The sequence below is a fragment of the Ovis canadensis genome, chromosome 5, assembly GCF_042477335.2.
Source record: "Ovis canadensis isolate MfBH-ARS-UI-01 breed Bighorn chromosome 5, ARS-UI_OviCan_v2, whole genome shotgun sequence".
In the NCBI taxonomy this organism is placed as follows: domain Eukaryota; kingdom Metazoa; phylum Chordata; class Mammalia; order Artiodactyla; family Bovidae; genus Ovis; species Ovis canadensis.
Genome location: NC_091249.1, coordinates 72,806,370 through 72,827,370, shown reverse-complemented (window position 1 = coordinate 72,827,370; position 21,001 = coordinate 72,806,370). Strand labels below are relative to the sequence as shown.

The following is a 21,001-nucleotide window of genomic DNA, read 5'->3' as shown; positions in this document are numbered from 1 at the left end:
ATGCAAGATAAAAGCATGGTTCCTTACACATACCTGTCACTCTGAGCATTCTTCCCAGCAGCTGGTATCCCTATAATCACAGCTCTGATTAGATATTCCTGGTAAGTATGACAAAAAATAGTGGACTGTAATCAATGAATCAATTTAGGATAGGTACTGATCACCATTTTCTCTTTTGTTATTCTTCCTTTATCTCTAACAAAATGCATGTTCTCACTGGTTTGTTAAATGGCAGTCATTTAAAATTTGCTCACTGAGTTTCCATGAGCAAAATATAATAATGTACATTGCTATGAACATATAGCTTTCCCCATGTTGTAACATTTTCCAAATGCAGTTTCAGTGACTCAAATTTAGCTAGCTTTTAACTTTTTTTTTTAGTTCCAGCTTTTCTTCCTTCTAATCTATATACAAATACAATATTGATTTTCCTGTATATCTCCAAGAATTTTTTTTGTTTCAAATAACGGTTGGAATCCAACTCAAATTGGCTTACACACGAAGAAAGAGAATTTGTTGGCTCAGTAGAATTGGGAAGTTCAAGTACAAAATTGTCATAAGACACTGCTAGACCTTAAGTCTTAAATTATTTCATCAGGATATGGCAATCTCTGTGTTACAACTCTGCTTTCCATTGGTATTAACTTCAATCTCAGACAAACTCTCCTCACATAGTGGCATCGTTGGCCACCAGCAGCTTTAAATTGAAAGTTTAGCAACACCAGGAGAAAGACAGACTCTAGCAAATATCTCAGGGCTGGCTTTACAGTCTAGCCAGTGAATTAATGAATCCCTGGGGCTGGAGAATGAACTGTTCTGATTGGCCAGTCCTGGTCATGTGCTCATCAGTGGGCTTGAGGCAGGGGAGGGGTTCCACAAAGGAAAACCAAGGCATTATTCTCAGAGAAAGAGGAAATAAATGGTCAGCAGAAAATTAAAGCAAAATGTTCCCTTTCATGAGGAGTTTCCCTTTTTAACAGTGGGGGCAAGAGTGATAGGATGAGAAGAACTGCAAGATAAAGCTTGAGTTTCAGAATTCCCAGCCCTGAATTCACTTCCTAGTTTGGTTAAGTACTAGATATGTGACTTTGGCAAGTCAGTTGACCTCTTTGATTCTTAGTCTCTCCATCTAACAATAAATTCTCAGAGGCTGGAGGAGAAGGAAAAGGACAGTATTTGGCACTTGTTAATACTAAAGAGTAAATAAATAAGATGAACTGATTTTTGATATTTCTAAAAATTATATTTATTCTGGAGTGGTTCATATACTACCTCCCAGAGGGAAAGTCACAAACTCTCAAACTTCACTTTCCTCATTTGCAAAACAAATTAACTACTCAGTTGACTCAAGAAATATCTATGAAGGGGATACAGTATGTTAGGCATTTTTATAGGCACTGATGTTATAATAGTGATCAAGATATAACTATGCCCTCTTGAAACTTACATTCTAGTCAGAGAGATAGATCACTAATAAAGAAGCAAAGGAGTATATATAATGTATGTACTAAGAAGAAAAAAATAGAGTGGATTACAGAAATTTTCAGAAAATGAGGCCTGAAATTTTATTTAAGTCATCAGCAAAGTGGCATTTGGGCTGTGTCCCTAAGGAAGTAATGAAGTGATCTACATGGTAGTATTCCAGGGAGAGGAAACAAGTGAAAAGGCCCTGAGGTGAGAGCCTACATTGATGGTCAATGAAAAAAGCAAAACCAGCGAGTACAAAGGCAGTGAGTGGATGGGGCATTGGAGAGGAGCTGGGATCAGATTGTGATAAAGTTGTTGTTGTTCAGCCACTCAGTCATGTCCAGCTCTTTGTGACTCCATAGACTGTAGCACACTAGGCTTTCCCTGTCCTTCACCATCTCCTGGAGCATGTTCAAACTCATGTCCATTGAGTCGGTGATACCATTCAACTATCTCATCCTCTATTGTCCCCTTCTCCTCCTGCCTTCAATCTTTCCCAGCATCAGGTCTTTGCTAATGAGTCAACTCTTCACATCAATTCACCAAAGTATTGGAGCTTCAGCTTCAGCATCAGTCCTTCCAATGAATATTCCGGACTGATCTCCTTTAAGATCGACTGGTTTGATCTCCTTGCAGTCTAAAGGATTGTCAAGAGTCTTCAACACCACCACAGTTCAAAAGCATCAATTCTTTCGTGTTCAGCCTTCTTTATGGTCCAACTCTCACCTCCATATATGACTACTGGAAAAGTCATACTTATGACTATATGGACTTTGTTGGCAAAGTAATATCTCTGCTTTTTAATATGCTGTCTAGGTTGGTCATAGCTTTTCTTGTAAGGAGCAAGTGTCTTTGAATTTCATGGCTGCAGTCACCATCTGCAATGATCTGGGAGCCCCCCAAAATAAAGCATCTCATTGTTTCCATTGTTTCCCCATCTATTTGCCATGAAGTGATGGGACTGGATGCCCTGATCTTAGTTTTCTGAATGTTGAGTTTTAAGGCAGCTTTTTCACTCTCCTCTTTCACCTTCGTCACGAGGCCCTTTAATTCCTCTTTGCTTTCTGCCATAAGGATGGTATCATCTGCATATCTGAGGTTGTGGATATTTCTCCCAGCAGTCTTAATTCCAGCTTGTGCTTCATCCAGCCCAGCATTTTGCATGATGTACTCTGCGTATAAGTTAAATAAGCAGGGTGACAATATACAGCCTTGATGTACTCCTTTCCCGATTTGGAACCAGTCTGTTGTTTCATGTCTGGTTCTAACTGTTGCTTCTTGACCAGCATACAGATTTTACAGGAGGCAGGTAAGGTATTCTCATCTCTAAGAATTTTCCACTGTTTGTTGTGATCCACATAGTCAAAGGCTTTAGCATAGTCAATGAGGCAGAAGTAGCTGTTTTTCTGGAATTATCTTGCTTTTTCTATGATCTGACACACATTGGCAATTTAATCTCTGGTTTCTCTGCCTTTTCTAAATCCAGATTGAATGTCTGGAAGTTCTCAGTTCACATATTGTTGAAGCCTGGGCTTGGAGAATTTTGAGCATTACTTTGCTAGCATGTGAAATGAGTGCAATTGTGCAGTAGTTTGAACACTCTTTGGCATTGCTCTTCTTTGGGATTGGAATGAAAACGGATCTTTTCTAGTCTTGCAGCCAATGCTGAGTTTTCCAAATTTGCTGGCCTATTGAGTGCAGCACTTTCACAGCATCATCTTTTAGGATTTGAAATAGCTCAGCTGGAATTCTATCACCTCCACTAGCTTTGTTCATAGTGATGCTTCCTAAGGCCCACGTGACTTCACACTCCTAGATGTCTGGCTCTAGGCGAGTGATCGATCACACCATCATGTTTATCTGGGTCATTAAGATCTTTTTTGTGTAGTTCTTCTGTGTATTCTTGCCACATTTTCTTAATATCTTTTGTTTCTATTAGGTCCATACCATTTCTGTCCTTTATTGTGCCCATCTTTGCATGAAATGTTCCCTTGATATCTCTAATTTTCTTGAAGAGATCTCTAGTCTTTCTATTCTATTGTTTTCCTCTATTTCTTTGCATTGTTCACTTAGGAAGTCTTTCTTTGCTATTCTTTGGAACTCTGCATTCACATGGGTATAACAATCCTTTTCTCCTTTGCCCTTTACTTCTCTTCTTTTTAAAAATTTTTTAGAAATTTATTCATTTTTAAATTGAAGGGTAATTGTTTTACAGAATTTTGTTGTTTTCTGTCTTTTCTCAGCTATTTGTAAGGCCTCCTCAGATGGCCATTTTACCTTTTTACATTTCTTTTTCTTGGAGATAGTTTTGATCACTGCCTCCTATCCAATATCACGAGCCTCTATCCATAGTTCTTCAGCCATTCTATCAGATCTAATCCCTTGAATCTGTCACTTCCAGTATATAATCATAAGGGATTAGACCTTACCTTAATGGCCTCATGGTTTTCCCTACTTTATTCAATGTAAGTCTGAATTTTGCAATACAGAGTTTATGACCTGAGCCACAGTCAGCTCCTGGTCTTGTTTTTCCTGACAGTATAGTGCTTCTTCAACTGCAAAAAATATAATCAATCTGATTTTGGTATTGACCACCTGGTGATGTCCATGTGTAGGGGTCATCTCTTATGTTTTTGGATGAAGGTGTTTTCTATGACCAGTGCATTCTCTTGGCAAAACTCTGTTAACCTTTGCCCTGCTTCATTTTTATTCCGGGGTCAAACTTACTCTGGTTATCTCTTGACTTCCTACTTTTGCATTCCAGTCCCCTATGATAAAAATGACATCTTTTTTTGATGTTAGTTCTAGAAGGTCTTGTAGGTCTTCATAGAACTGTTCAACTTCAGTTTCTTCAGCATTAGTGGTTTAGGACGTAGACTTGGATTACTGTGATATTGAATGATTTGCCTTGGAAACGGATAGAGATCATTCTGTCGCTTTTGAGACTGCACCCAAGTATTGCATTTCTTGGACTCTTTTGTTGACTATGAGGGCTTCTCCATTTCTTCTAAGGGATTCTTTCCCACAGTAGTAGATATAATGGTCATCTGAATTAAATTTGCCCATTCCAGTCCATTTTAGTTCACAGATACCTAAAATGTCGATGTTTATTCTTACCATTTCCTGTTTGACCACTTCCAATTTACCTTGTTTTATGGAGCTAACATTTCAGGTTCCTATGCAATATTGTTCTTTACAGCATCAGACATTACTTTTACCACCAGACACATCCACCACTGGGAGTTATTTCCGCTTTGGCTCAGCCTCTTCATTCCTTCTGGAGTTTTTCTCCGTTGTTCTCCAGTAGCATATTGGGCACCTACCGACCTGGGGAGTTCATCTTTCAGTGTCATATCTTTTTGCCTTTTCATACTGTTCATGGGGTTCTCAAGGCAAGAATGCTGAAGTGGTTTGCCATTCTCTTTTCCAGTGGACCACATTTTACCAGAACTCGCCACCATGATCCATCCATCTTGAGTGGCCCTATCTGTATGGTTCATGGTTTCATTGAGTTAGACAAAGTTGTGATCCGTGTGATCAGTTTGAATTTTACCTATTAAGCAAAATCCAAAGTGATAAGGGGTTTAAACTTTATTCTAAGTGTGACAGAAAGCCACTAGTATTTTATATAGGCAAGAAATGATCTGACTTCCATTTCAAAAATGCTACTGTGGGGAGAAGAGATGATGGTGGAGCCAGCAGGAGACCAGTTACGAAAGTTAGGAGACTGGTTAGGACACCAGGTGGAAAAGGAGATGGTGGCTTGGACCAGGTGTGGTTTTGGAGGTAATGAAAGAAAAAGTCAGATTGAGGAATCATTTTCAAAGTATAGGAGGGAGTTTGCTAATAGTTTGATTGTAGGGTGTGAAAAAAAAAGTGTAACTGGATAAATGGTGGAGTCATTTACTGTGATAGAGGATGCTAGGGGAGGAGCAAGTTATTGTGCTGGAGTGGGAAATTAGTTTAGTTTGAAATGCTTTTTTAATCATCCAAGTTGAGATGTCAGGTAGGTGATACAAGTCTGGGAAGAGCCTAGGATGAAGCTGTAACTTTGAGAATCTTTAGCAAATAGACTGTATTTTAAGACATGCGGATGAATGGTAAACTGTTATATTTTGATCTTCAAAGACATAAGTTATTTATATGATCTGCATTAGGACTAACTACTATAAATAGGTTACTGTATTATTATGATTAAAATAATATGAGTATTTTCAGTTTTTTAAGCTCTTTTTGAAGTGGGTGGCTTATCCCTGGTGGCTCAGATGATAAAAGCAGCTGCGTGCAATGTGGGAGACCTGGATTAAATCCCTGGGTTGGGAAGATCCCCTGGAGAAGGAAATGGCAATCCACTCCAGTATTGTTGCCTGGAGAACCCCACGGACGGAGGAGCCTGATGGGTTATAGTCCATGGGATCGCAAAGAGCTGGACATGACTGAGTGACTTCACTTTCTTTCTTTCTTTGAAGTGGGTAAGCATATCCCTTTGGCAATCTAGTAAACCCTTGATGATTTGCCTAGAAAAAAAAGAGATATGCACACACATCATTTCACTTCAGGGATGATTCCAGATAGACTTATAGAAAGGATGGAATCCCACCACTTCAGTAGTTAGGGCTTTGTACTTATGTATTTCAAATAAAAGATTATTCTATTCCAGATTCAGAATGTAAAGGAGATAGAGGTAGACAGAGGTGTTTTGCTTGAGGTCAGAGGAGGGTATTGAGCCCTGTAGGCTCAGCCTTCCTCACACCTGTCACAGATGCACAAATGCACATGGGTGCACACGTTAATCTTACAGGTTTCAAAGAATACAAACACACACAGAACACACACAGAAATCTATGTCCTTTCCAGCTCTGGTGGCCTGCCAGTTTTTTCCTGGCTACCAGGCATATATGTTTGGTTCATGCTGACCAAGGAATCCCAGGGCTCAGGCTGAGTTTCATGGTTCTGTTATGTACATAAACAGATTTACAGTTTCTTCCCTGTAAAATTTTACTAGAAAGCCAGCAGATGGAATTATAGAATATCAGAGCTAGAAGTAAACCCAGCAATCATCTCTTCCCATCCTTTCTGTTTATTGAGAAGTATTGAATAGATGATGTCGTTAGAAGAAAAAGGGTCTTGCTTAGGGTAACCTCAAAAGAAACAGACTGACCTCTGCCCCTATGTTCTCTGATTCACCATGTTTTGAAATAAATGTGGTGAGAAATACAGGAATTTTTCTGTGAACCAAAACTACACAGCCAGATCAGAGAACTGGCTTGGTGGAGATCAGTGAGTGTCTGTCCATTAAAGAGTGTAAGGTCTTCTAAAGGTCTGTGCTAGAGGAACTATCAGTAGTTTGAAAGTTGACCTCCTCTTCGATTGTGAGTCCTTAGCCTGGGGTTCATGGAAAGGCCTCAAGGAATTGTGGGCTCCCCAGAAAAGGTGTATGTGTGTGTATGCACACCTATTTTTTTTTCCCCTAGGAAGAGGGTTCTCAAGAGTTTACTATTATAGAGTCTCAAAGAGATATGATTATCCACCCTCAAAAAGGGTTTTTAAAATAACAACCTGAAAAATTCTCATAGGAAACAAGATGGCTGACCATCTTAGACAGTGTTCTAAGTTTTTACCAGCTGGTGTCCTAATGCAGATCATATAAATAAGCTATGTTTCTGGGAAGAGCAAAAAATAATAAGTAAACATGGAGTAGAAAGAAATGCCTTTATGTTCTAATCTCTAGGAGATTAATCAAATGCAAAGAAACTCCTTTGTGAGTTTCTTTGATGCAGCACTCATCTATGCCATATCTCAGAATGCCAATTACTTTTTAATGTAATATTGTTTATTACTTTTCCAATACTGTACAAAAGTCTTAATTATTAGGAAGCAATTATTATTTGGCAGTTTTTCCCTTAATGACTTTTATTTTTCTACATTGCCTTCTTGTCTAACCCCCTTTTTATTATTTCCCCGTTATAGTACCCAGTGGGCGCTGATATCCAACTCACCCATGCCTATTTCCTGTAATGGACGAACTTGATGCTAATGTGAGGTATGTTGCATTTTTATATATGTTATGCTATAAATTGTGGTTATTTGAACTCTAAGACTTCTGAAAAATCTGTTTGGGTAGAGTTACAAAGTTAATAAATGTGTATTTTCTTCAACATTTCATATATCAATATAATCATGAATGTGGTACTGTTTATTAATTTTTAAATTTCATTTACGCTTAAAGGGTAAGTATAATATAGCTGGCTAGATGGCATCACTGACTCGATGGACGTGAATCTGAGTGAACTCCAGGAGTTGGTGATGGATAGGGAGGCCTGGCGTGCTGCGATTCATGGGGTCGCAAAGAGTTGGACATGACTGGGCGACTGAACTGAACTGAAATGATTCCAGATGCCTATGCTAACAGTTAGTGTTACAGGAGATGCTGTTGCATGAAAATATTCATCTCTGTAACAGGAAGGAAGAAAATCTATTTAAATGGGGGTAAAAATACCTTAAGAATATTTATGTGTGTATCTAAACTTTAGATTCATACTTAAATAGCTTTTTGTGACAAGTGCTAGTTTGCTAGTTCTTTTATCAACCAGGTCATTTTACTGTATGACATAATGGTTGCATGGTATAGTTACATAAAGCTAAATTATTTTTGTTTTCTTTTCCTATAATTTCCTGCAACTCTTGGAGATCAAATAATAGGATGGCTCCTAGGGAAATTTTTTTCTTAAAGGCTTGCTGCGTTTTATTCAGTACAACCAAATAATGTGAAAAAATGATTCAATAAGATTTAAATGTTATGAATTGGCATTTGAGGTTGAAGATATCATTGATATCAATAACTGGAAGACATCCTCAAAAAAAAAAAAAAACACTCTTGGTGCAAGCACAGGAGCAGTTTTTCTTTCATTTGAGATCTGTAGGAAAGCACATTTCAGGTATAGATCAGGGCCACTGTGCCTCTGTGTTTGATGTAGGAGAACCCTGTGACAAAATGAAGCTGTCAAACATCTTGACAGAAACTCTAATGTAATGTGACTGGAGTTGCAAAGATATACTGTCGTCCTAATCCAGGGGTTCCTTAAGGGTCGAATAGGTCTCATGAATAATCCCTGATGCCTGATGGGTACCTAATAGGAGTTATTGATCAGCCAGTCATTGTGCTACTTATATTTCAAGTAGGGTGATGCTCTAGTGCACTTAGGTGTGCACAGAGACTCTATATTCAGCAATAAAGCATTTTACACTCCCAATGGAAGCATCATGGGTTTTGTTATTTACCTGACATACTGACTTGATGCAGAGTCTTAGAACTTTAGCACAGATTTTTAGGCTAGTGCCACGTTTAATTTCCCTCTATAAGTTTGGGACATTATTTGAACAGAGAAAGCATAATGGAATCTAAAGAGTTTCCATTTTACTTTTATTAATTAAAAGGCCAAAGTGAGCAATGTCAAATTGTTTTAAGTTTCAGACACTGTATTAAAGTGGATCAGTTGGTTAAAATGTACTTCTTTCTGGGTAATTCAGATAGCATGATCTCTGACATTTCTAGTTTTTCAACGTTTATTTATAGTGGCCTTGAATTCTAATAGCAGAATACAATTCAATTAAATTAACATTAGCCTTTCTCTTGGGTGCTGTAGAACTGTAATGCAGGATACAAGATGGTATCAGTCCTCAGAATCTTGTCTCTGGACCATCCTCTTTGTCTGATTTCTAAACTGATCCCATCAATATATACTCACCCTTACCCACTCCCCCTCCCTACCCACAGTATTAGTAATATGCAAATACAACAGACTTTCCACCCATTTCCTTCCCAGCCCACACTCTTGGTGTCCATGAAAGGACATTTATTTACCAAATTGTGATGTATGGATCACTAGTAATGCATGATGATTTTAGGTGACACATGAACATCTGTTTTATTTTAAAGTAAGTATTTTAAGGTAATCTTATAGTGGCAAGTAATGGTGGCTCAGACAGTAAAGAATCTGCCATCCCTGAACTGGGAGGATCCCCTGGAGAAGAGAATGGCTACTCACTCCAGTATTCTTGCCTAGGAAAGTCTATGGACAAAGGAGCCTGGCGGGCTACAGTCCATGGGGTCACAATAAGTCTGACATGACTGAGATACTAACATTTAAACTTAATACTATTTTGCCACTGGTAGTAGTGAAATAGAATTTTCTTCTAAAATACATTTACTTAAAATTTAAAAGTAAGTTTTACTTAAAGAAAAGTTTTATACAACTGTGTTAATTATATTTATCATGTTGTAGTTAAGCTTATCCTGTAATTGGGGGTGAGCATCTTTTAACTGCCTTCATTCTTATTGAGAGTAAATCCTAAGAACTTTCATGGCAAAGAAAAGTATTTTTTTCTATTTCTTTAATTTTTATCTATATGAGATGGTGAAAGTGAAAGTCACTCAGTTGTGTCCAGCTCTTTGTGACCCCATGGACTGTACAGTCCATGAAATTCTCCAGGCCAGAATACTGGAGCGGGTAGCTGTTCCCTTCTCCAGGGGATCTTCCCAACTCAGAGACTGAACTCAGGTCTCACACATTGCAGGTGGGTTCTTAATCATCTGAGCCACAGGGAAGCCCATATGCGATGGTGGATTTCACTAAACTTATTGTGGTATTCATTTCATGATATATGTAAGTCAGCTCAATATGCTATATACCTTAAACTTATACAGTGCTATAAGTCAATTATATCTCAATAAAGCTGGAAAAGAATATTATGTACGTTTAAACTATTCATTAGTAAATAAATGTGGAAAAATCCACATGGGTACTATCAGGACAACTAGGGTCCAAAAGCCCATATTCTAGGTATAACTAGATAGAATAAATTTTGTTATTTGAAGAATAGAAACCAGAAATTCTTACTTTGGTAAGGAAATGTCTTCACTTGGTAAAGTGTCCATATAGAGTGAAAGCCAAAGGGCCTGGGTTCCTGGCACAGGAGAGGAATTTTTTAAGTTGCTCTGAAGACAGGAAAATGAGTAGCCAGAGGAGGGAGAGGTAGGGAAAAAGTAAATTCCAAGAAGAAGGACAGTCTGGATTCTGCTTAGCAAAAGGTGAAGTATCTAGTTGTGTGGTGGCTGTAAAATGTTGAGAGGAGTTAGGTTGCAAATATATATATTTTTGTTTAAAATTCATGATGTGTGTGCTGACCTCTCCCAGCACTGAGTTCTATAGCAGAATTTTCTAGCTTGGCTAGGAAATCAGTGTTGAATATTTACTATGTATGAGGTCATCATAAGCTATAAACTTAACATGTATTATCTCGTTTAATTTTTAAAACAATCTTCCATTTTACAATGTGTGGTGACTAAGGTACAAAGGGGTTAAGTAACCTGCTTAAGGTAATAAAATCACATTGCCTCCTACTATACTACAGATATTTTATATGAGTGTGTGTGTGTGTGTGTGTGTGTGTGTGTGTGTAAGTTGGTGAGATGGCTGACATTCCTGTTTTGGTAAATGTAGTTTGGAAGAGAGAATGAATTGTGAGAATGAACACCCTAAAAAGCACAGGATGGGAGAAGAATATAAATGCTTGGGGAAATTTCAGAAATCTGAGAGAAAGATTACTATGGGATATAGAATTGAGAGACTCCATCCAGTTTTTCCCAGATATCAAGGAACAGAGAGGTCCTAGGATGACACTTAGGGCTAAATAAAAATGTCTAGCATTCAAGTATTTTGTCAGGCCATACTGAACATCTGATTTTTGGTTTGTTTGGTTTCATTTAATTGAGTTTCTTATTTCATTTTGATCTTTGCTATTGTATATCTACTGTTATGGACTGTAAGCATCAGAAACTAACTTGCTAATATATTCAAAGGCAATTTTGGGGAAGCTACAATATATAGGTTCAAAGAATTAAGGTGAAAATGCTGGGGGTCTTGGCTTGCGAATAAAAAGAACTTTGAGAATTCTAGTAGAGGTAAGACGTGGAACAATGGCCAACCATAGGAAGAAGTGATCAGTACATTTCTGCATCATGGATGATGTCCAACTATTTGCTCTATCAATATATGCTGTTCAAGAATCAGAATCAGATGTCTGATTGACCAGGCCAAGTCATGTGACAATTTGTTGTTGAGCATTCATAATGGGAGGTAGGTATCACTCAGGAAGATGGCATGCAATGGAGGAAAGTTAAATCCTTTGAAGAAATTGGTGCTTTTTAGGAAGGGGGAATTGAGGCTTGGTAGCCAAAATATGTTAAAGTCAAACTCCATTTGTTTTGTTGCAGTTGGATTTATCTGTTATTTATAAGTAAATTGCTCCATGGGTAAAAAAAATATGTAAGGGTTCCTTCATTAGTTTAATATAATTAGTTAAGCACCTAAATGATGTGCCAGGAAGAGTTAACCTAAGTGCCTGTTCTTAAAGATCTCAAGCTAGAAGACTGTTACACAAATAGAGCTTAGTAAAATGACAAGAGGACCTGAATAGTGAGCTATATGCAATGAGCTGTATTTGCTGTCAACTAACTATGAGGTACAAGCTGGAATCAAGATAGATAGGAGAAAACATCAACAACCTCAGATATATGGATGATACCACTCTAATGGCAGAAAGCTAAGAGGAGCTAAAGAGCCTCTTGATGAGGGTGAAGGAGGAGAGTGAAAGAGCCAGTTTAAGACTAAAGATTTAAAAAATTAAGATCATGGCATCCTCCCCCATTACTGCATGGCAAATAGAAGGGAAAAAATTGGAAGTAGTGACAGATTTCCTCTTCTTGGACTCCAATATCACTGCTGATGGTGACTGCAGCCGTGAAATCGGAAGACAATTGCTTTTTGGCAGGAAAGCGATGGCAAACCTAGACAGTGTGCTGAAAAGCAGAGACATTAGTTTGCTGACAAAGGTCCGTATAGTCAAGGTTATGGTCTTCCCAGTGGTCATGTACAGTTCTGAGAGCTGGACCATAAAGAAGACAGATGCCAAAGAATTGATGCCTTCTAACTGTGGTGCTGGAGAATACTTCTGAAAGCCCCTTGGACAGCAAGGAGATCAGTCAATATTAAAGGAGACCAACTCTGAATATTCACTGGAAGGACTGAAGCTGAAGCTGCAGTATTCTGGTCATCTGATGTGAACAGATGACTCATTAGAGAAGTCCCTGATGCTGGGAAAGATTGAAAGCAGAAGAAGAAGAGGCCATCAGAGGATGATATGGCTGGACAGCATCATTGATGCAATGAACATGAACCTGGGTAAACTCTGGGAGATAGTGAGAGACAGGGAGGCCTGGCGTGCTGCTGTCCATGGGGTTGCCAAATGTGACACAACTGGATGACTGAACACCAAAAAAAAAAAGAAAAAAAAAAGAAGAAAGAAATACTAGGTCTGGATTTTAGACACAGGAGAAGCATTACAAGCATTTTTCCCTTAAGAGCTTTCATTGCAGAGAGCAGTTGATGTAGGATGGATTGACTCAGGATGAAAAGCCAGCAGTGAATCAGGCCCTGCTTGGAGGGGCAAGTTCCTGATGAGTCCTAACCTTTGATAAGTAGTGTCTCAAACCTTGCAGCCATCTCTTCCCAGACAATCTGACACACACCTGATGTCAGTTTTTGGTCTCTTTGCTTCTTGTTGGGGCTCTGTAAGACAACATCATTGGAGATCAGTCCTGGGTGTTCTTTGGAAGGAATGATGCTAAAGCTGAAACTCCAGTACTTTGGCCACCTCATGCAAAGAGGTGACTCATTGGAAAAGACTCTGATGCTGGGAGGGATTGGGGGCAGGAGGAGAAGGGGACGACAGAGGATGAGATGGCTGGATGGCATCACTGACTCGATGGACATGAGTTTGGGTGAACTCCGGGAGTTGGTGATGGACAGGGAGGCCTGGCGTGCTGCGGTTCATGGGGTCGCAAAGAGTCGGACACGACTGAATGACTGAACTGAACTGAACTGAACTGAAGAAAGGCAAATGGAAAGAGTAGCTTTGGTGACTTTTCAGCAGATTCTCCTTGAGGATATCCCTGGCCTGCGTTTGGGCGGTGAACCTGGCAGTCCCTAAGCCCTGTGCTCACCTCCGAGCTGCTGTGGCTGCTTAATGTGGCTCCGAAATAGTTACTGCCTGACTTCAGACATAACCCATGCTTTTTCCCGCCAAGTTGTATAGCCCTTTATTAGCAACTAAAATAGAAGGTATCTGTTGTACAACATGGATAGTAATTGACTATAACTGGAGATTTTTATATTCTAAAGACTGGAAGCTTTTTAACCTATGCTTTTTGTTTTAACTGCTAGATTCTTCCCACTGACATGTGTCTCTCCTCAGCTCATGTGTGAGTCCTAAAGGTGACCCAGGTCTGTATCCTTTTCTTCCTGCTGTTTATTGCACATAAACAGTTTCTGCTTTCCAAGAATTTTTTTTCTAACAGTTTCTGATTCTACAAAGTATAGGGTTCAGGCAGCAGTTAAGTAAGAGCAGAAAAGTTCAAATATTCACAAATTTTCTCTGAAGATTTCTCAAGATAAAGACCTCAGACATTGAATGGAGAGAAAATTTATTTTTTAATCTTGATTCTTTTTGTTTTATTTTTCAGGTTTTTTATCTTAAATAAATTTTTTTTATCTTAAATAGATTTTGCATTTTTTGTGATGGTTTTTATTTTTTATTCTATTGGTTGCTCTCTTAATTGTATTGTCTAACACAATCGTCTTATTTGTTACTTATTTATTCCTTAATTTGAATGATAATGAAAATTTTCAGTATTTGGTTCTTCCTCCTTTCCCTCTGCCCTTCAAAATTATCTAATTTTAATTGAATATATTATTTTCCTCAGTGTTTACCTTTATATCCTTAAATATACACTTTCATCTCTATGACTTGATTTATTGACTTTAAATACTCTTTTCTGAGCACAAAATATAGATTAATTGGAAAGTAGCATATTCATATATGTGGTTCCATTCCACCTTCTATCTAACTTCCTCTCTTGGCTTCTTTCTAATCATTTAAATTCTGTATTGTTGAGGTTTATCGTGTACAGATTATTCTACAGCTGTAATTTGTCTTTGACAAAGTCCTATAGTTCAGAATACTTAAAGCTTACCTTGAATCATTTTCCTATTGTTTTCCCTTCAAATATATTATATACCCAAGGATATTTTAAAAATTTTATTTATTTTTAATTGGAGGATAATCGCTTTACAATGTTGTGTTGGCATACATCACCATGAATCAGCTATAGGTATACATATGTCCTCTCCATCTTGAACCTCTCTCCTACCTCCCACCCCATTCAGACCTCTAGGTTGTCACAGAGCACCAGATTTGAGCTTTCTGCATTATACAGCAAATTTGCACTGGCTATCTAATTTCACATATGGCAATGTACACGTTTCTGTGCTACTTTCTCAGTTTGTCCCGCGCTCTTCCTCTCCCGGCCCCTTGGGTAGCCACAGGTCTGCTCTTTCAGCTGTGGCCTCTTCCCAGCCTTGACTCATCTCCCTGCTCCAGTATACCTTGCTGGCGCACTGCCTCTACTGAGTAAGAACACCTTGGTTTAAGACTCTGTTTCTCCTCTAAAGAATAACTGTTGTACTTTCTCAGTAATGTTTCTCATTAGCAACCAAAACAGCATCATACAGGAATGATGACTCGTGTAAATGGTAGCATTTCCCTCCTTTTTGCTATGGTTTCTAGCAGTCAGAACTGCATTTATAACTACCATTAGCAAGTTGGCAATCCACTCCAGTGTTCTTGCCTGGAGAATCCCAGGGACGGAGGAGCCTGATGGGCTGCCGTCTATGGGGTTGCACAGTCGGACACGACTGAAGTGACTTAGCAGTAGCAGCAAGTATAGAAGATCTCTAGGCACTTATTGTGGCTCTAACATGCCTTTATTTTATTTTTCCAACTCTTTTTGCCACTTCATCTTATTTGTTTTGTTTTTTTTTAACTACAACTTATATTGTTTATTTTTGTAAGCCACTTTAAGAAATGAAGGGAAGAAGAAAGAGAGGGAGAAAAAACCCAAGAAGCATGTTTTTCCCAAGAGAGAATCTTTCTTCTTTCTTTGGTAGGGCTTGCCATGTGACAGGGAGCCACTTAGCATCACTGAACAGAAGACCAAAATGGCAAGCTTTTATATAGAGCATGAATAAATCTGAATAAATACCAAAAGCTGAATACTTAAAAATATAAAATATATACACAATGTAAATGCAGTCACCTGTTGTACACGTGTCACAACATTAATTAAAAAACATGACATGATAAGTATTTGGCTTCAAGTTATAGTTGACTCTTGAACAACATGGATTTGAGCTGATTGAATCTACTTATGTGCAGATTTTTTCAATAGTAAATACTACATTATTGCATGGTTTAAGGTTGGTTGAATCCATGGATGTGTAACTGTTGGTATGGAGGGCCAATATAAGTTATACATAGATTTTCAACTGCTCAGAGAGTCAGTACCCCCTTACCCCCGAGTTATTCAAAGGTAAACTCTAATTACCCAATTGCCTTAATTCTGTCATGGCACTAAGTTGCAATTCACTACTTCAAATCAGTAAATAAAATTCATTGGAAATCAATGTGATTACAGGAATTAATTGAAATGATCCAATTTTAGCAAAGAGAAAAAAATAACAATTTTACAAATTAGAGAGTGTTGTGTAACACAGGGAAGTTCAAGCTGGTGCTCTGTGATGACCTAGAGGGGTGGGATGAGGAGATAGGGTGGGAGGGAGGGGATATATGTATACTTACGGCTGATTCACATTGTTGTACGGCAGAAACCAATACAACATTGCAAAGTAATTATCCTCCAATAAAAATAAATTTTAGAAGATAAATAAAAATAAATTTTAGAAGATAAATAAAAATAAATTTTAAGTTAAAAAATTAAGGGAGTTGATTTCTGGTTTGATTATTAGTACTGGTGACAGTACTTGTGTGTATGTGTTTAGTCACTAAGTTGTGTCTGACTCTTTGCAACCCATGGATTATAGCCTGCCAAGCTTCTCTGTCCTTAGAATTTCCCAGGCAAGAATACTGGAATGGGTTGCCATTTCCTTCTCCAGGTGACAATACTTAGATTTCACTAAAGACTCAGGATGAAGTTAGAATTTTTAATGCTAAATATCCTAAAGCCTTGAAATAACTCCTAGAGTTTAAAATCAAGGTGTACAAGTTGTCAGCCCTGAAGACTTATCAATATATAATTGATTTGGAAGCAGAGTTAATTCATATTTGTAACCTGGCAATTGCAACTGTGAGCATGTGCAACTTTAAATCAGTGAAATGTTTTGCAGGAAATCTCTCTTCAGGCTTTGAAATTATGACATTCATTAGCATATAAGGAGAAAGTGAGTGGGTACCATTTAAAAGGGGTTATTTTTATGTTGCTTTAGAAATGTAAATGAGAATCATATCAACGTTATAACTTGACTGATACAATGGTGATTATTCAGTCAGTTTTCTGATTAGATCAGAAGCTTACAAACTGGAACTTACCTTGTTCCTCATGGGGTCACAGGGGACCTTAAAGGGGAGGATGACATTTATGGTCCTAAAACAGTAGTCTCTTGCAATGTGTGAAATTTGCTGGTTGTGGCTTGAAGCTAGCAGTCGTCTACATGATGTCACTCTATGCAGCTTCCAAAGTACATATACCATAATGATGTCAACTGGAACCATCACAGGAAGCTGAAAGAGTGGGGTTTTGGGAAATAAAACGACATGAGTTCAAGTCTTGGCTTTCTTACTTACTAGCTATATGACTTTGAACTAGTAATTTCATTTTCAGATCCTTTAGTTTTGGCATCTTGAAAATGGGGTTTTTGTAAGGATTATAAATAATGTAGGTAATACTCTTAACATAGTGTTTCACACGTGCATCAAACAAATGGTGAATGTTGTCTTTAGTGATCACAATAATCATGAGATATAGGCTTTATCACCCAAGGAGATCCAACCAGTCCATTCTGAAGGAGATCAACCCTGGGATTTCTTTGGAAGGAATGATGCTAAAGCTGAAACTCCAGTACTTTGGCCACCTCATGAGAAGAGTTGACTCATTGGAAAAGACTCTGATGCTGGGAGGGATTGGGGGCAGGAGGAGCAGGACGACCGAGGATGAGATGGCCGGATGGCATCACGGACTCGATGGACATGAGTCTGAGTGAACTCCGGGAGATGGTGATGGACAGGGAGGCCTGGTGTGCTGTGATTCATGGGGTTGCAAAGAGTCGGACACGACTGAGTGACTGAACTGAACTGAACTGAACTGATCACCCCTGAGGACTGCTGATTAACTGCTATATAATGTCTTGATTGCTTAATTTGGTATCCATTTAATTGGCTGACCTTATTAATCACTTGTTCAATTTTTTGACTGTTTGTCCTTGATTGTGCCCATTCTCTGCTGAGAAAACTGAGGCTTTCTGAAAGGTGACAGAAAACCTTCAGTGCTGGGTCTCTCAACTGGCATAATTGGGATACTCTTCTCTACCCTATTCAGCACTGTTTTCTCTTTACTGTGCATCTTCCATGAACATGGATCCATTCCTGTTTGGGAATTGGAGGATCTAAGATTCAGTCCTATGTCTTGTTGACTCAGTCTTGTGCTCTGTTCAATAAAGCCATCTGTCCATTATATGCAATGCATCCCTTAACTGATGATTTTTCGTTTAGAGGAAAGCACCTCTGACTTTTTTCTTTCTGTTTCTATGTGTATCAGTGTCCTGTTGGGAAAATAGAGGCTGTTTAATAAATTTCAAACAAAGGTAGGTTTAATGCAGGGTGTTGGTCACAAAGCTCCCTGAAAGGACAGGAAGAAGGGGGTGCTAACCAGAGGTCATGAGCCTTCAGGGAACTGCTGCTGTCATCACATTTGTTGCTTACAGACTCATTTACTACTGCTCTCACTGCTGATGGCACTTCCAGGTGCTGGAGAGAGATGTTTCTTTTTTCCTCTCAACGTCCAGTTTCCCATTCTCGACCTCTTATTTAGAGAACATAAGTAGAAGCTAGCTAGTAAGGAAGTGAGGAAAGTAGAGTTTTTAGACTTCTTTCCTCTCTGATTGGGAGCCACATTTCTATAAGAGGTGAACCCAGTGTTTTCATTGGGGTTTGCTTGATGTCAGAGTCTAAGTTTCACAGTTTGCTGTGCTGAGATTTGTGTGTTGTAGAGTATCTGTTCTGTTCATTTTAAGACTTGGGTTTCCAAACTAAAGGCCTGGCACATACATTTGTTCGGCCTGTCTCAGTTTTTAAAAATTGACTTAAGCGCCTGTGGGGAGCCTGGGCACTCTCCAGTTTACCAGAGTAACAATGAATTATATTATCTGCAAACAGCCATTATGTTACCCCCTCCCCGGCCATAGCATTCAGTTGGTCAGTGAGTTCAATCTGCCTACCACACCCTCAAAGGCTTTTTATTTTATTAATTAAATTTTGAAAGTGGGGTAAGAACCGTTTAAAATTTTATAGACCATATTATGACGTTTAGTACCTTCTATTTTTCTCCCTGGAAATTTTTTTTATTATCAGTTAGCAAATAGGGTTGTGTTGAATTAAAGAACTTTTTCAATTAAGGAATTGAAACAGCTTTCTAACTGAATATCTGTTAAGTGATTACCATTTTATCAGTCAGGTAATGATGTGCAGGCAATGTTCTTATTTGCATTTCTAAAGAACTGTAAGAATAATCTTTCTTTTTCCCCATTTTCCTCTGCCCACTCACTTGCTCCTGAACTTATAATGGCTTTATTAATTTCAGTGCTTGAAAAAAGTATTATAAAAAGTACTCATCCTTGCATGTTCAGTACTATCATGTATTTTGCTTAACAGATATAGATGCATATTTATTGTAAGGTCCCACTGTCTACAGTGTTAACTGGCTTTTTTAGCCTCACCATATCTCAAATGTCACCATTGTTCATTATGTATAATTATTGCAATCCAAACCCTCAAAGTTGAGTTCTAGAAAAAGTGTATATGTAGATAATATACCACTCCTTTGTTGGTGGTGGTCAGTCGCTAAGTTGTGTCCAACTCTTTGCAACACCATGAACTGCAGCACACCAGGCTTCTCTGTCCATCACTATATCCCTGAGTTTGCTCAAACTTATGTCCATTGAGTCAGTGATGCCATCCAACCGTCTCATCTTCTGTCGTCCCCTTCTCTTCCTGCCTTCAATCTTTCCCAGCATAGGTGTCTTTTCAATGAGTCGGCTCTTTGCATCAGGTGGCTAAACTATTGGAGCTTCAGCTTTAGCATCAATCCTTCCAATGAATTCAGTTCAGTTCAATCGCTCAGTTGTGTTCAACTCTTTGTGACCCCATGAACCACAGGATGCCAGGCCTCCCTGTCCATCACCAACTACCAGAGTTTACCCAAACTCATGTCCACTGAATCAGTGATACCATCCAACCATCTCATCTTCTGTCATCCCTTTCTCCTCCTGCCCTCAATCTTTCCCAGCATCAGGGTCTTTTCACCAGTGAGTCAGCTCTTTGCATCAGGTGGCCAAAGTATTGGAGTTTCAGCTTCAACATCAGTCCTTCCAATGAACACCCAGGACTGATCTGCTTTAGGATGGACTGGTTGGATCTCCTTGCAGTCCAGGGACTCTCAAGAGTCTTCTCCAACACCACAGTTCAAAAGCATCAATTCTTCGGTGCTCAGCTTTCTTTATAGTCCAACTCTCACATCCATATATGACTACTGGAAAAAACCATAGCCTTGACTAGACAGACCTTTGTTGACAAAGTAATGTCTCTGCTTTTCAATATGGTATCTAGGTTGGTCATAACTTTTCTTCCAAGGAGTAAGTGTCTTTTAATTTCATGGCTGCAGTCACCATCTGCAGTGATTTTGGAGCCCCCCAAAATAAAGTCAGCCACTGTTTCCACTGTTTCCCCATCTATTTCCCATGAAGTAATGGGACCAGATGCCATGATCCTCAATTTCTGAATGTTGAGCTTTAAGCCAACTTTTTCACTCTCCTCTTTCACTTTCATCAAGAGGCTCTTTAGCTCCTCTTCACTTTCTGCCCTGAGGGTGGTGTCATTGATATTTCTCCTGGCGATCTTAATTCCAGCTTGTGCTTCCTCCAGCCCAGTGTTTCTCATGATGTACTCTGCATATAAGTTAAATAAGCAGGGTGACAATATACAGCCTTGACGTACTCCTTTTCCTATTTGGAACCAGTCTGTTGTTCCATATCCAGTTCTCACTGTTGCTTCCTGACCTGCATATAGGTTTCTCAAGAGGTAGGTCAGGTGGTCTGGTATTCCCATCTCTTTCAGAATTTTCCACAGAATATTATTTTATTTATCTATTATTTTATTTACAGAATATTATTTTATTCATTTTATTTTATTCTTTATTTCACAGAGTATTCCAATGAATATTCAGGACTAATTTCCTTTAGTGTTGACTGGTTTGATCTCCTTACTGTCCAAGGGACTGTCAAGAGTTTTCCCTAGCACCACAGTTTGAAAGCATTGATTCTTTGGTGTTCAGCCTCTTTATAGTCCA

General features: G+C 38.7%; 1 protein-coding gene across 7 annotated transcripts in view; it reads left to right on the top strand.

Annotated features, from left to right (window-relative positions):
- HTR4 (5-hydroxytryptamine receptor 4) overlaps window positions 1-21,001 on the top strand; it is a 248,757-nt gene that overhangs the window by 62,949 nt on the left and 164,807 nt on the right. For all 7 annotated transcript variants that reach the window (XM_069592379.1, XM_069592375.1, XM_069592376.1 and 4 more), the window contains one exon: window positions 7,438-7,510. In XM_069592379.1, the coding sequence (XP_069448480.1) occupies window positions 7,485-7,510 (26 nt within the window). In that variant the 5' untranslated portion in view covers window positions 7,438-7,484. The remainder of the gene's footprint in view (window positions 1-7,437; window positions 7,511-21,001) is intronic.